General features: G+C 56.7%; 5 protein-coding genes across 5 annotated transcripts; 2 read left to right on the top strand and 3 right to left on the bottom strand.

The window, feature by feature from the left end:
• Positions 1 to 840: 840 nt before the first annotated feature.
• ACO1O0_003016 (uncharacterized protein) lies at positions 841 to 1,668 on the top strand (the record flags this gene model as incomplete). Its single annotated transcript, XM_083192476.1, has 1 exon — positions 841 to 1,668. One exon carries the CDS (start codon positions 841 to 843, stop codon positions 1,666 to 1,668), a length of 828 nt encoding a protein of 275 aa, XP_083051533.1.
• A 478-nt stretch (positions 1,669 to 2,146) lies between these two features.
• Positions 2,147 to 3,148, bottom strand: ACO1O0_003015 (cyclin-like protein; the record flags this gene model as incomplete). Its single annotated transcript, XM_083192475.1, has 2 exons — positions 2,147 to 2,872; positions 2,924 to 3,148. The coding sequence occupies 2 exons, from the start codon at positions 3,146 to 3,148 to the stop codon at positions 2,147 to 2,149; spliced, it is 951 nt and encodes a 316-aa protein (XP_083051532.1).
• Positions 3,149 to 3,665: 517 nt separating this feature from the next.
• ACO1O0_003014 (WD40-repeat-containing domain protein) lies at positions 3,666 to 5,059 on the top strand (the record flags this gene model as incomplete). Its single annotated transcript, XM_083192474.1, has 2 exons — positions 3,666 to 3,890; positions 3,959 to 5,059. 2 exons carry the CDS (start codon positions 3,666 to 3,668, stop codon positions 5,057 to 5,059), a joined length of 1,326 nt encoding a protein of 441 aa, XP_083051531.1.
• Positions 5,060 to 6,115: 1,056 nt separating this feature from the next.
• OLE1_1 (stearoyl-CoA 9-desaturase) lies at positions 6,116 to 7,605 on the bottom strand (the record flags this gene model as incomplete). The annotated part of the gene is made up of 2 exons (XM_083192473.1): positions 6,116 to 7,251; positions 7,317 to 7,605. The coding sequence occupies 2 exons, from the start codon at positions 7,603 to 7,605 to the stop codon at positions 6,116 to 6,118; spliced, it is 1,425 nt and encodes a 474-aa protein (XP_083051530.1).
• Positions 7,606 to 9,865: 2,260 nt separating this feature from the next.
• On the bottom strand, positions 9,866 to 13,473 carry ACO1O0_003012 (uncharacterized protein; the record flags this gene model as incomplete). Its single annotated transcript, XM_083192472.1, has 2 exons — positions 9,866 to 12,457; positions 12,517 to 13,473. 2 exons carry the CDS (start codon positions 13,471 to 13,473, stop codon positions 9,866 to 9,868), a joined length of 3,549 nt encoding a protein of 1,182 aa, XP_083051529.1.
• Between the last annotated feature and the right edge of the window lie 1,614 nt (positions 13,474 to 15,087).

The raw sequence follows: 15,087 nt of genomic DNA, 5'->3' as shown, positions 1-15,087 counted from the left end.
TCCGCCTTGTCTATCGTCAAGTCTGGACCGTGATAATACCTTCCGAGGTTGGCTTCTTAATGATTACAACGTCGGGGAAGCTCGGGACCGGCCCCTCAAGTATCGCACTAACAGCTAGCGACAACAAGCCGCAGCCAGCAACAGATAGGTCTTCTATTATTGATTATAGGCAATCCACGCAGCAAATGGCATGATAATGAGAGGCAGCGCTCACAGTCAGAGAGGTGGGGCCTACACAGAACCTACTACGGATTAATCGCAAGACCTGTGCCTCTGACTACGGGCGATGCCTCTGATTACGAGCCGATACCGTGAGGACTGCGAATATACGCGCATGTTAGTGTAGGTGCACGAGGCACGCTGTAGTTAATCCGGACTTTTGGGGAGAAAAGGGTGATCATTTAGCTAGGAAGGGGTTGGTCGGATAGACAAGCGAGCTTCCCCGAGGCTGCGAGCTTCCCCGACGTTGCAATCGTCAAGAAGTCAAGGTGTCACGGTCCAGACTCGACAGGCCTCTGCTTTCATGCATATCAGCCCCGGGTTCCTCACACCATCCGTGCTGGCTATTTTTCCAGTTTGCAATTGTGAACAGGGCTAACCTGAGCAGTTGGGGGGCTGCCAAGAACGGCTGAGCCATACCCCCCCGGACAGCCACATACTCCTAGTACATAGTAGTATTTCCACTCATGGGATATATATTTAAGGCGATGGACCGCTACATTCGCAACTCACATACATGAAGTGTATTATTATTATTCTTTATAATTACTAGATCCTCCTCCGCCGCTCGTCCGCATCCCTTGATCCGGGAAACTCACACCATTCAATAAAATAAAGGAAATGCGGTCAACAACGTGGCTCGGTGGTCTGATGGGCCTCGTCGCCGGGGCGGCCGCCCTCGAGTACCCGGCGACCGTCGAGATCGACCTTGTCTACCCGCTCAACAGGACGTACAACAGGGTGACGCAGCTGCCCAACCGGCCGAACAGCAACGTGACGCAGCTCCCCGTCGTCTTCGCCATCCAGAACGCCGAGGCCGCCTACGCGTTGGGCTACGTAATCTGGTGGGAGATCAGCGAGGTCCACCCGGAGTCGGCAGAGTCGGGCCCGTGGTCGGAGGGCTTCATGTGGACCAACGACTCCGAGGTCCCGCACGACACGCTCGACAACATCTTGTACGTGGCGGAACTGACAGACAACTCCACCGAGCTGCGGGCGGGCGAGCACGTGCTGTCGTGGGTGTTGAGTATGACGACGTGCATGAACCTGCACAGCGACGTCTACTCTAGCATCCAGGACCTAGGTGCTGGCAAGGTCTACTTCACCATCGTGGACGATGGGAGCGGGGAGAGCAAGATGGACTGGACGGCCGGGTGCCCTGTGCACCAGGCGAGTGTGACGGCCACGAGCGGAGATAAGAAGGAGGGATGCTTGTACATAGGCAGGAACGAGGAAGAGCCGGACCCGTGCCGGGCAAAGATGGACAGCGTGACGGCCGCGTGCGTCCTGGCCAATGTCACCGGGAGCAGCAACCGGTCGGCGTGTCAGGAGCTGGCCGAGAAAGCAGCGAAGGCGGGGGATGATGGCGACGAGGATGCAGGTGCCAGGACCGCGTTAACGACCCTCGGCGTCGTCGTGCCAGCTTTCATTGCGTTCATGATGTTGTGATAAATAGGATGATACAGCCAGTAGTAGCACTGCTAATGGCAGCAAATATATCCCGGGTGCTGTGTATGGCTCCGGCATGTCTATCCGGAGCAAAGTGTTTCCTCGCACTATATGCGATCCGGAATAGTGAAGGCGGACATTTTTACTCTCGGAACATGCAGGCACTGTGTACGCTGGACTGTTGCAGAAGGATTGCATCCCGACTGCGTCCTACACATCATCGATCGCGCGCATACTCAACTAGAGACGTGATATATATGTCGGGCCGTGCTCCAACATTTCCATCCCGACTTCTGAGTTGGCCGGTCTTTCAGGCTTTTAGCGGCGCTTCGCATGTACACGGGGCGTGTGAATGGCCATGGTGGTAAAAGGGTCCAGTGTCGCCTCGGGTTTGGGTGTGGCGCCCCGACCTGTTGGAACGTCGCGCTGATTCAACCAGCAACACGTATGTACTTCCCCCATGTAGTGGCCCCAGCAGCTAGCCCCTGGAGGAGTAGTTGGTGTCCATCATTCTCATCACCTCGTCTTCCTCATTCCCCTGCCTCGTCCGGTTGCCGGCTTGCAAGCTCCTCTTCTTCAACTCATTCTCGATCCTATCCCTAGTCACCATGCCTGTGGCAAGCCAGGGCATGTCCTCCCTCCTCGCCGCCACGATCCTGTCGACGCTGCGAATGCCCACCATTAGGAAGCCTAGCTCCTCGCGGTCGACGTCAAACACCTCCCACCAGGGGCGCTCGGGCATCTTGGCGCCAAGGTCGCGCGCGGCACAGTACACGGCGGCCGTGGCCAGCTCGTTCGGCTGGTGCGTCAGGTACAGCATCTGGGGGGACAGCAGCGCCGTGTTGAGGTGCTGCACGGCGCGCTGGGACACGGCGTGCTGGTCGGACATGTCCAGGAATTCGAGCGTCTGCAGGTAGGTTATGGTGAGGGGGTGCGGCAGCGAGACGTGCGTGTCGAAGGAGAGGGCGTAGAGGATGCGGGCCTCGAGGGTGAGGAGGCGGTTGTGGAAGGTGAAGTAGTCGGACTCGGTCTGGTAGTAGATGCGGGGATCTTCTTCCGCGGGAGGCTCAGGGAGCCTGTCGCAGGGGCGTAAGAGGATGGACTGTGGGGAGAGGAGGTGTGTGTAGACATTGGACACGTCGCGGGGGGAGCGTGGGTGTGAACCCATCTTAGAGACGAGGTAGATGGCGGCGGCAGACACGTCCTGTCGATTATCAGCCAAGTCATACATCTAGGGTGAAGTAGGCAGCCGTACGCTAAACTCGTGGGCCATGGGAGAGTCGATCAGCCAGTACCGTGCCAGGATGACGTTGGCTTGGGAGGTGACGGACTGTGGTAGCTCCAGCTGGAGACCAGCAGCTTGGGTGAGACTTTGGGTGGCGATGAAGACGACCTCTTGGAGGTCCTGTGGCAGGGCCCAGAGAGAGGAACGGTTGAGGAGCTGCGAGGGAGTCGCCAGGGGATTGCCGAAACGCGCCATGGTGAAGGCGGAGGAGGTGGTGTTGGAAGGTGGTTGAAAGGTGTTAGAAAAGCTGCCAGTGGGAGTTCGGCGATGGTTAGAACTTGTACTCGCAGAGCTCAAGGTTCAACAACCTGGAAATGTTCAATTGGTGCCTGGGTGGGTGGGGCCGATGGCGGCAGCACCTCCGCCACTACGGGCCTGGATCTCTCCCCACCTCCGAATGTTACTGGTATTACTAGCAGGCTGGTCCAGCAAGGTCGACGTGCCCATATCGCAGGGCGAACATTGCAAGATGAAGGTTATGATGAAACTGTGAATCCTCTTTCCACCAGACAAGTTTTATCCTAAAGAGCTCCGCACACAGCCATTGTAGCCTATGGTAACTATATGGCCTTCTCTGTGCTCAATTGACTGATGTGGGCTCTTTGCCAGGTCTAGGGTACCTGAGGTTTACTTGACGCCCAGGCGCAAAACACCAATCGTCCCATCGCAAGCTCCCTCCCTCCTCCATCACCGTCACACCATCTACCTAGCCATGGCCACCTCCGTCCCCCCGTCGCCTAGCGACGAGAAGCCCTCCTTCGACCTCAACCTCCAGCACGGCCACAAGGACCTTGTACAGGCCGTCGCCTTCAACACCTACGGCGACCGCTGCGCGACAGGCTCCGTCGACGGGAGGATCCGCGTCTTCAACCGCCACCGCGACGGCACCTGGCGCCTCTGCGACACCTGGAGCGCCCACGGCGGCGAGGTCCTTGAGGTATGTCGTCTTTCATTTTCCATCAAGGTCACTTGGATTACCTGAAGCTCACCCCTCACTCCCCGCAGCTGCAATGGCTCCCCGCCACCGTCTACCCCAACCTCCTCGCCTCGCTGGGCATTGAGGGCTGGTTCCGTCTCTGGGCAGAGGACCCTTCCGCTGCCCCCGGCCGACGCTTCAGCGGGGGCGGATCGCGCGCCGCCTCAGCCTCACGCCCGGCCTTTGGCACGCGCTCGTCCGGCCGCGCCCCCTACCGCTCCTTCAGCATGCGCCACGTCGACGACGGCGCCGCCCGCCACACCTATCTGGCCCTGCTGGCCGCCGACGGCCGCCTCTTCGTCCTGGAGAACGACCAGCCCGAGAACCTGTCCGAGTACTCGCCCGTCGACGACTTCCCCGTGTGCCCGCGCCCCGCCCGCGGCGAGGAGGTGTCCTTCCGCGTGCGCTTCGACCCCAACCCGGAGCCCTGCTACACGGCCCTGCGCGCGGGCGTGCCCTCCGACGCCCTGGGGTTGGTCGTGGCCGCCATGGACACGGTCAAGGTCTACCGCTCCCGCGACGTTGTCGCCACCTCCTACGGCGTCCAGTCCACCCAGAAGGAGTTCTATCTCGCCGTCGAGATCGCCGGCCACAAGGGCCTGGTCCGTGATGTCGCTTGGGCGCCTGGCAATATCCGAGGGTACGACATCATCGCTACCGCCTGCCAGGACGGCTACGCCCGAGTGTTCCGCGTTGAGACCCCGTACTCCGAGGCCGACGGCAAGTCCTGGTCCGCAGCATCGCTGCAGAGGTCTGCCGCCACACCCTCCGCCACGCCAGGAGCGGGCGCGAGGGAGTCTTCCTCGTCGACCAAGGACGGGGGTGGAGGCGGAGCTGGGAAGCACGCGCACCACCCCTCGACGCTGAGCGCCAGCCTGGCCAAGTCTGGGTCCAACGCGGAACGCCACTGGGCGGGGCAGCCGGGCCAGGTGAAGCACGAGTACCGCGAGATTTCCAAGTTGGACAGCCACCGCACGCCCATCTGGCGCGTGGGCTTCGACGATGACGGGCAGATACTGGGTACCACGGGGGACGACGGCAAGCTGTTGTGCTTCCGGCAGACGCCCGATGGGTCGTGGGCCAAGAGCTCGGAGCTGGCCATGATGAAGACGAGGATGGCTGCGCCGTGAGTGGCGAGTTTGCTGCATAGAAACCGAATTAATTTTCCGGTTTCTAGAAGAGAAAACTAACTATACAGAGGTGGCCCTTGGCTCTCCTCCGCTCGGGGGGTTACCGTCGCTGCGTAAGACACGGACTTCGTTCGACCCAGCTGGGCCGACTTCTTCATCGCACCATATCGGTCTTTGGACGATAAAACGCCGGCAGACAGACTCTGGATCATCTTGCCGTGAACCATTATGTCTACCGCGAAGGGTCGATGACACAACGACTTTGCCTCATCCCTGCAAAGAAGCACTAGCGCCGCGGGAGCGTAGTTGGATGCTTCTAGGGGTGGCCATACCCGAACATGGGGGTTGTCGGAATGAGAACAACCGAGAGTGGATATTATTATTACTACACCACTATCAAGGAAACGGGATTGGCATGAGAAATTCCGTTGTAGGCCACAAGCGGTGGTTTATAAGTAGACTAGTCACAGAATTGCCAACGAGGGGAGCGTGGACACTCGTTAAGTAACTAGTACATGCTACGTGGACGCTACAATTAAGACTATGATGATGAGCACTTGATAGTATTTGTCGTCGGAAGGGTTCCACAATCACTCTACATAGGGGGACATTCATAATAGTTGACACAGCAGAAATATAATAGTTCTGTAGGCTATGTAATATTGAGAGTCAGATACCAGTCCGGCCTGCTCTAAAAGACATGGTCTAAACTCGCCATCCTTTCATATCAGACAATCATGTGAATGTGCCGAGGCCAAACTCGGACATCCAGAAACAAATATTTGCCTTCCCCAAAAACGCCAGTCATGATGTGAAAACTTCATATGAGATGTGAGGTTTTGACGTGGGCGGCCTCTGTTCAACCAGTCGGCTCACTGCCCGCCACGGCCTGCTACTGCTGCTACTACCTTGGTGAGACAAGCAGTAGCAGATACGCGGGCCCGCAGCCGACCCCCCCACGCCGTTGTGCATTACCACTTCGAGATTCTCTTTTTTTTTTTTGTTGTCTTCTCTTCCCTCTTCGTCTTCATTCCCTTTCGTGATATCAGTCGTGATTTAGGCAGCGTCAGCGCTGGCGACAGGCGTGGTGACCTTGGTGACCTGGCTGCCGGCGCGGATGATGCGCTGGCCGGCCGAGTCGTTGACGTAGGTGACATCCTTGTTCTCGAACTGGGCGCGCTTCCAGACCTCGACCTCGCAGCCGCCGCGGAGGACGCCGACGCGCATGGTGGAGAGGAGGTTGTGGGCGGCGTTGGAGTGGTTGTAGACGCCGCCGTTGAAGATGGCCGTGGCGTCCTTGCCGACGGCGGAGGAGATGAGGGCCTTGCCACCGGGGTGGTCCTTGATGAAGTCGCCGACGTCATGGATGACGCCCGCGATGACGACGAGAGCCTTGCCGTTCTTGGAATCCTCGACAAAGTCGTCCCAGCCGATGACGGGGAGCTGGTCCAGAGGGGTACCCCAGTCGAGCTGGGAGCGCTTCTGGTCGAGCTTCTTCTGGAGCTGCTGGACACGGCCCTTCTCGATCTCGTTGGAGCGGAACTGCTTGAGGTCGTAGGCGAGGCCGAGGTACTTCCACATGGTGATGCACCACTTGGTGGGGTCGTACTGCCACCACTCAATGGCGTTGCGGTAGTCGGAGGGGAACTCGTGGTGGAAGTTGTGGTAGCCCTCGCCGAGGGTGATGATGGCGGTGATGACGTGATCGCGGGGAGAGTTGCGGTCGTCGAAGGGCTGCTCTCCGAGCCAGTGGGCGAGCGAGTTGACGCAGAAGGTGGCCTGCTGGACGAACCAGATGCGGAGGATGCCGCCGTACACAAAGCCGCCGAACCAGTCGCCCCAGCCGAGGCCGCAGACGAGGGTAGGGAAGATCAGGCCCATGGTGAGGACCGTCTTGAGGAAGTTGCGGTGCTGCCAGACGACGACGGGGTCCTCGTTGAGATCGGTGATGTCGGTGCGGCCGGTGCGCTTGGGGTTCTGCTTGAAGACCATCCAGCCGATGTGGGAGTAGAGGAGACCCTTGCGGACGGAGTAGGGGTCCTTCTGAGTGTCGGTGTAACGGTGGTGCGCACGATGATCCCTCGACCACCAGCGGATGGAACCCTCAACGGCGCCGGCACCCACGGCAGCGAGGTAGATCTTGAGGGGAAGGGTGGCCTTGTACGAGCTGTGAGCCCAAAGACGATGGTAACCTGGGTTTTTATGTCAGTACATTTTTTTTCAATATCCAACAATTCTCACTCTCAAGTGAACTTACCAGCTGTGATACCCAGACCGGTGTTGAAGTAGTAGATAACGGCGAAGATGGCGGTATAGAGGCGGAGGGGCACCCAGTAGGTGGAGATGAAGCCGATGGCGGGGACGATGATGATGAAGGTCGTGTTGAGCCAGTTGATGTGCTTGTGCATGTTGGACCAAGTCATGGGCGTGTCGGCGATATGGACCTTCTTCTCATAGGTGCCACCGGAACCGCGCAGAGGCTTGTAGTCGGTGGTCCCATCAGGGAAGGCCTGAGCCTGGTCGGCTGCAGACACGGAGGTCGACATGTTGACAATGTCTTGTCACCTGGGCAGGCTGTTGAGGCGTCAAGCAACAATCCCAAGGTGAGAGAGGAGGTTGGGGGTTACGGGAGGAAGTGGTAGGAATAGGAGGGAAAGGAAGGCAGAAGGGAAGGAGGCGTTGGAGATATGGGGAGGTGAAAAATATAAGTAAAGTAAACTAGTAGTACATGGGCCGACGTTGTGCAGTAAGGGTTGTTGGTTGGGGTGGCGGTACGGAGTACTCCAGAAAGATCTTGGGATATTGATAGAATGGGCCCTTTGTGCACTGTACTGGGCGCGCTTCCGCCACGTTGTGGAGGAGCGCCAGAAGAAAACTGCCCGGAACTGGGGCGACCAGGCTGTGCCAGGCAAGTCAGGGCCGAGGGATTACAGTGTTGGCAATGAATATCAATTCCAGTGATTGGATTCGCCCAGGTCCCTTTTTCGTCGCCCAGGAGCAAAAAGTTGTGGGGAAGCGGCTGTACTGTGCGAAGACCAGGAATGGCTTACGGGGCAAATGGAGGTTACGGATACCCGGGACTGGGCCAGCTTGACCGAGCTTGCGTGTCAGCGATCACTTGTGTGTCTCGGTAGGAGTGTTGTTGAGAGTTTGAGGTCAAATGCGGAAATCCGGGAGCCGGTCAAGTGGCGTCGGTACAATGTACAACGTACAACGGACGGCTCCCATAGGAAAAAACCACACACATGTCATGCCACTTCTGCCTTTCAAGTGTCAAGCATGGCAACATCGTCTGATTAACATGGCCTCACAGTGTGTCCCTGTGATTTTGCCGAGGATGGTGCTAAAAATTCGCAACGTTAAAAGGGCTGCGTCGACAATGTGCCTTGCGTCGAAGTTGCGATCGCGACCCTCAACCATTCTCCCCAACAACTTTATGCCCCACTGGTACATGATTGGCCACAGCCCCTTGTCAGGCAAGGTAAGGCTGGGACCGCCCCGCCCGGTTGCCGACTCAGCGTCGCCCTTGGGTCGCTCAAGTCGCCCCTTCCGGAGTGTCGCGGGCCCGCGGGCTCGACAAGTTGACGTCTGCCCCCCTCCGTCCGGCCGGTTGGCCCCCCGCCAATGTGGCACCGCTCCTCACGCTTTCCTGTACCCGCGCGATGTGGCGGCAGCGCTACTCGCTCTTGTTGAGTTCTACACAGCACCAGATCGCCGAGAAGGAGGATCATTTTCTACGAATACGAACCCTCGAGCTTCACCTTCACAAGCAACACCATCATCTCCTTATCATGGAAAGCTTCCTTCACCGCCTCGGTTATCAGCTTGCCTCGTGATCTTCGAATCGACGTCGAAAGAGCAGTTTTGTTTATTAGCCTGCATCTCTCAGTATTACTCACCGTCATGCCAGCAGCCCAACAACATGAAAAAAAAAATCCCCAACGTCATCAGAGGCAAATCGTTCCATCTTCAAATCGACCGATATGAATTGTGAGCCTCGGCCTCACATGACCTCCACAGCCTCCCAGTAATCAACGATTACCTGGATCGCACCCGCATGAGTCGCCCGAACGACCCTGCATCTCCCATGGGTTGATTGTGTCATGGTGTTGCCATCCAAAGGGGGTTTCGCTGTGGCACCGAAGCGTGTAGACCTTGCGACCTGCGACCCTCCGAAAACCCCCAACAGAAACGGACAGGGGTAGGGGCGGCAAGCGGGGCTCGCCCCATCTGTGCTCTGCCGGATCTGGAAAAGCACGTGACGCTGTCCTCACATTCTTGGTCAAACAGGATGGCTTCGGGAATAAAAGTCGAAGCTCAGTGGCGGGCGTCGTCACCAGCCACCCAAACTAGCCACAAATCAGTGAGTGGGTAACCACCAAGGCGACTGGCAGTGAGACGAAGTAAAGAAACATGACGGTATTGGCATTATGAGGAGCTGGCTGTAGCTGGCTGTTATCAAGCTATTTGTAGAGTCATTTGGTTTGGCTGATTTAACATGTTTGTGAATCAAATCTGGGGCTTTTTTTTACTTTAATTCTATGCTGTATCAATGCGAAACTGACGACGCTGTCCTGATCCATCCACGGTGGATAGCTGGCTGCAATGCCCAATTGCCTAAGATGCTATCCGTACTTTGTTCTAGTCATTTCCTCTGTCTTCACCAACCATATATGCATCATAACATCGTCTCGTTAGTTCCTCCTCTATCTTGTGTTCTTCCAATACCAGTACATCAAATCAGTTGCCCCGCTTGTAGTCATCGTAAATGTTCAGCCAAATATACAAAGGAAAATCATTCGCTCATCACGTTGCATCTGTCGTCATAATTAGCGTCGGCATGACTTCCTGCCGCCCGACATGTAAATCCTCGTTGAAAATATCCCCCGGATGGCAGAACCTCTCGTCAATCGCCAGGTGGCCTCCTCCTATGCCGAAGAGGGCGTCCGGACTTTGCATGGTGTCCGGTTTCCCACACGGGGATATCCTTGGTGTGGCATCGTAGTGTGTGGTGTCTTGAATTGCTTGGGATCTCGCCTCACTCTGTGTTGACGCTGCGTCCGTAGGCGCCATCGAATGTGTCAGGTAGCCTGCAGTCTGTTGGATATCGGGTACAGTGTTGACCGACACCTCAGAAGAGATGGTCCTCTCTATGCCCGAACCATCTCGCCCCCTGGACAGGTCATGGGCGAGTGTTGTTGCATCGCCTTGCGAAGCAGAAATGGGGACAGCGTCTGGTACTGGGGCATCTGAGGAGCCATCGTGGGTATTGGGGGTTGGACTCAAATCCATCTGAACAGCGTCCGGTGACTTTTTTTGGGCGTCATCTGAAGCCATGCTGTCTTCTGCCCCCATAGCACCCTGTTCTTGATGGGCTTCCGCGGAACCCTTATCCAGCAGCAGGTCCAGTTCTTCTTTGACTTCTTCTTGCGGTAGAGAGCCCTCCTCGGGTAGAATTGAGCCTGGATACGTGTTTTCCTCGGTTTTGTCATTCCCGGGATGCACTGAGAGGTCATTTGGATAGCCCGATGCGCTTGGTTCGCTCTTCGAAATAGCCTCCGAGGCATTGGCCAAGGCTGGAGTCTCGTCTTCTGTAGGGACGTCCCCACCTCCAGATTTCATTTGAATGCTGTTGATGTCGTCATCTTTGGTCTCAGACGGTGGCAGCGTGGTTTTTTCCGTCAAGTCTTTCCCTTCGGAAAGTACTGGGTTGTTGTCGACCGATGTCTCTGTTTCTGGAGGAGAGACATCGCTTTCCGTTGGCACCATGTTGTCCGCCTGGTAAGTCCTACCCTCTTCAAAACTCTCGTTATTCGGCAAGGCTTGGGCGTCTTTGACATGATTCTCCTTCGCAGGGACGTTAGGGCCAGTCCCAGAAGTCGCCAGTGGGTTATCATACATTGGTGTATCCTGCACAGTTTCCGTCTTCTCGACGATGTTCGGAGATATCTCTCTCACAACACCGTTAGCCACTGGGGGCTGTTGCTCCACTGCAGGTGCATCTTCCAGAGCAGTAGCATTGTCACCCTTGTCGACTGTCACCGGGTCGTGCTCTGCCACCACCGGGTCTTGCTCTGCCGTCACCGGGTTTTGCTTTGCCGCCAAAGGTTCGGTTGGATCTTGTACAACCATTTCTTCAGCAATTTTATGGGAAGATCCAGGCAACTCCAATGGCTCCTGGAGCTGTGGCCCAGGCTGATTTTGATCGATATCCTGGTTCGACGGCAATGGCTTAATCTCATCGGGAGCGTCCGGGATGAGCTGCTGGGGAATCTCGTCGACCGGCTCATCATCGCCCACGTCACTGTACGTCGGTCGAATATTCCTATTGGCAGCCCATCCGGATCGGCTGTGGAGCCATTGCGGCGACTCACGACTATCGTCAAAGTTGCTCGGCAGGGGACTCGGGGGTGAGCGACCCCGTGGCGCGTAATCCCATGACTGGTACGCCGGAGGCCCTGTAGGTGTATACGCCCGCCCACTTGTCCACCACTTGGAGGGGAGGTCGTAGGCGGCGGCTTTGGAGCCGCTGTCTTGGTTGGGTTCTTCAACAGCAAAGTCGGCGGCGGGGCTTTCATCGTTAATGGAAATTTGCGGTGCGGATGGACGATTCTCCTCCGGGAACAGATGGAGAAGCATGGAAGCGTGAAGACGTTTTCGTGGGTCGGGGTCTAGACATATCCTCGTGATTTGCTGATACCACTCTGGTATTCGTGATTCTGACCCAAAGGTCAACGGGCGTCCCTCCCTCTCGGGCTCATCCTCCTCCATTGCCAATGCCCACAATACCATGCCGAGCTGGTAGAGATCGGACTTTACACCGATGTACATGGAGATACGGTGGTGTGATTCGATAAGAGGTGTAGCTTCCGGCGGCTCCCATCCTACTGGGCAGCCTCTCCTATTAATGTCGATAATCTTGGCATGGTCATTCTCATCAATAACAATGTTGGAGAGAGTAAAGTCGCCCTGGACAAACCCGCACTCGTGGACGTCCGCCAAGCCGTGAACAATTTGCCGAGCCCATCGCTCCTTGAGTGGCCAATCCAAGCCGAAGGTTTTGTCTTTACGGTTGTCATAGATGACATCAACCAGTGCTCCACCGTCAGCGTAGCTAATAAGGAGGCCCTTGACATGCTTGTCATAATCGTCAACGACGAGGCCGTAAAAGTTGATGACGTTGTTGGAGTATCTCAAGCTGTTAAGGGCATTGATCTCGTAGAGGAATTCATCGATGGTGTCAGGTCCGGGTATTTCCTTCTTGATGAGAAGCTCCTTGCCCACACTCACTTTGTACACGAAGCCGGACATGTGATGGTCGAAAATGAGATCCCGCTCCTTGATGCGGCGGCAGCCCAGGTGCGCTAGTTGACTAACGGGAGGATAACGGATGATTTCCTAGGATCCAGTCAGCAAAGTTAGCCCACAACCATAGAAGCGAAATAGGTATTCCTCACGTTTCCATCTTCAACAACATGGACGTGTAACCGGTCCTCCAACGTCTCCAGTTTCAGGTTCGTAACGGTCTCATAGAATTGAATCTCCGGCAGGCTCTCGCGGATGGCCTCGTAAATCTTCTGGCTCTTTTCCCGCTGTGACCCGGTGTATAACAATTCCATCTCCAGGGAGTTTTCGGGGGCACTACGGTAATCCAAGGTCACAGTGACCCGACGCCAGTTGCGATCGCTCTCACGGTATGTGACGAAGAACTTTTCGCGATTTGAGTGGTCCTTGTAGCGCATGCTGAGATTGAGGATCCACGTCGTTTCAAGCTCTTGAAGGATCCTGTCGCGGAGGTCGTAACGAGAACTGGCGACGGAACGATCATCCGAGAGATCATCTTGAGAGGCGGCATCGTTGTCGACATCCTCGAGCTTATCATCAAAAGCTGGATATAGCCGCTCTGTCAGGGGGTCCTCCTCAAATGAATACGGTACTTGGGGAAAGGCCGAGCCGATATGTGAAAGCGACTCTTTTTGGGAAAAATCAGGAAGCCTCTGGTCTTTGATCTGGGGCTCCTGAGCGGGCTGGTTTCTTGTGTCTATTCGAGAAGCTCGCAAACGCCGGTCCATAGATACGGCTCTCCGCTCCTCGGGATCGGGTTCGACAGGGGCAAGATGGCACCTTTGCTCCGACAACTGACGTTTAAAAGTCTGAGCCCGCGGGAGGCCTGGTACGACACTCCTCGAGATGCGGCGCACGACACCAGGCTCCACGGGTTCTTGGGGCTGGCCATGACGTTGATCGTGGTCGGGGTCGGGGTCATCAGTGACGTCCTGCGATGGCGGCTCAGCCGGACCCGTACCCTCGTTCTGCTGATTCGATACCGACGATGCATCCATGTCCTGAGGGCCGTCGATGGAATTGCGGGACGTGGGTGGTGGCTCGGACTGTGGGCCATCTAGCTGAGCCATGCTGCTGGGGTGAGTCGGTGACGAGTCTGCAGGTGAGAGAGGCGGTCAAGCTATCTCCACGACGGCGGCAACGCAATGATTTTCAGGGAGGCGGGTTTCGAGAAGCAGTCCAGGAAGAAAAGGGGGGGGATCTCTGTCGCAATGTCAATTTTGGAGAGGCACCGTAGGGCAAGTATATAGACTGACAGGTTCGTCTGTGGTGGGTTAGACAGGCTGCCGTACGACGTGAGATAATATGCACACGTCCGGCTTAAGTTTCCGTACCGTTCAACCGATGAACCGCTAGACGACAGGAAACAAGAGGCTGAGAGGCTCGTTTCCACCAAGAGAGTGCACGAACAAATTGAAAAACAGAGCGTGAAGACGGGGGAATGTGAAGATCATCAATCGTGACTGGCGTGAGGACGAAGAAGAATGCCTGGGTAGCGAGGCTAAGAGCTGAGGCCTGGCCGTCTGAGGAGACCAGCGTTTAAGGCGCAGTCAGAAGCAGGTGCAGCAGCTGGGCCGTTGAAGCTCGAATCACCTGGCGCATTGGCTGCAACGGCAATTGGCCCTCGGTGAAGCAGAGGCAGATGCAAATGGCGTGAGATTCCTGGTGGGCAGTGGTGGACTGAGGAGAGGAGAATATGACAGCCGGGAGGAAGCAGGTAGATACCAGGAAGGAGCACCTTGGAGGTGGCTGGTTCACGGATCACAGACTCACGGTGCCATGGATGCCCTCACCCACTTGGCTGCTTGAGGCTGCCTCAGGTCTCTCTCTCCGGCCGGTGAGGTGAGGGGGCTGGGGGCGCCTAGATGGCCTACTGTACAGGCCCGCCCCCAGGTACACACGATATCCCGCATTATCGTGACCGGAAAGGCTAGACATTCTCTTGGGCCTGCAAGACCTGCACGGCGGTGAGAGGTCGGTCCACAGGATGGTCAGGATCGCCAAACAAATCGCAGGGCGGCTGACAGCTGGCCAATGTGGGGTTCCTTCCAATTCTTGAAGCTTGCACGAACAAACCGATGCGTAGTACGCTGTGGGCGACAGGCAACCGAATTAGGATTAGCGTCAGCGCCGCCCTTGCTGAGAACTGATAGTACTTGGACCAGTTGGCAGTGTGCCTATACAACAACAACCCACGGACTGCTCCAAATAGGTACTGATGCATGCAATAGTAGATGTGCACTGTAAGACGTACAGGACCTCGTGTCTGTACCATAGTCGGCGAACTTGGGCATAAACGGCGGCCTTCAGTGGTCCATCGCCGCCACTCCCGTGTTAGTGGCCCGGGCTGGTGGGTCGTGGGTCTGGGCTCCGACACGGACCGTGCCAGACGGCGCCTCCCTGCCCAAGTACTACTGCTCGTACTACCTAATTTATATCTGTCATGTAGAATGGGTAGAGCAATTCGTGTTTCGCAGCGGCCCATTGAATCTCGGTAGATGCAGAGCAGCATGGGCATTGTCCGGCAGCCGCCTCGAACGGACCAGTATCATTTTGTCCTCGCCAATTGGCAGTCGGCCGAGTTGCAGACAAATGTGTCGACAACGGGGAGCTCCAGGCCCGTCCAAGTCCCAACGGGTCTCAAACCCCCATAGGTCAATGTATTGGCTCTGGATCTGTCTCGG

This window comes from Amphichorda felina (genome assembly GCF_050947745.1).
Source record: "Amphichorda felina strain 45539 chromosome Unknown scaffold_3, whole genome shotgun sequence".
NCBI lineage: Eukaryota > Fungi > Ascomycota > Sordariomycetes > Hypocreales > Bionectriaceae > Amphichorda > Amphichorda felina.
This window is presented reverse-complemented; position numbering and strand designations above follow the sequence as displayed.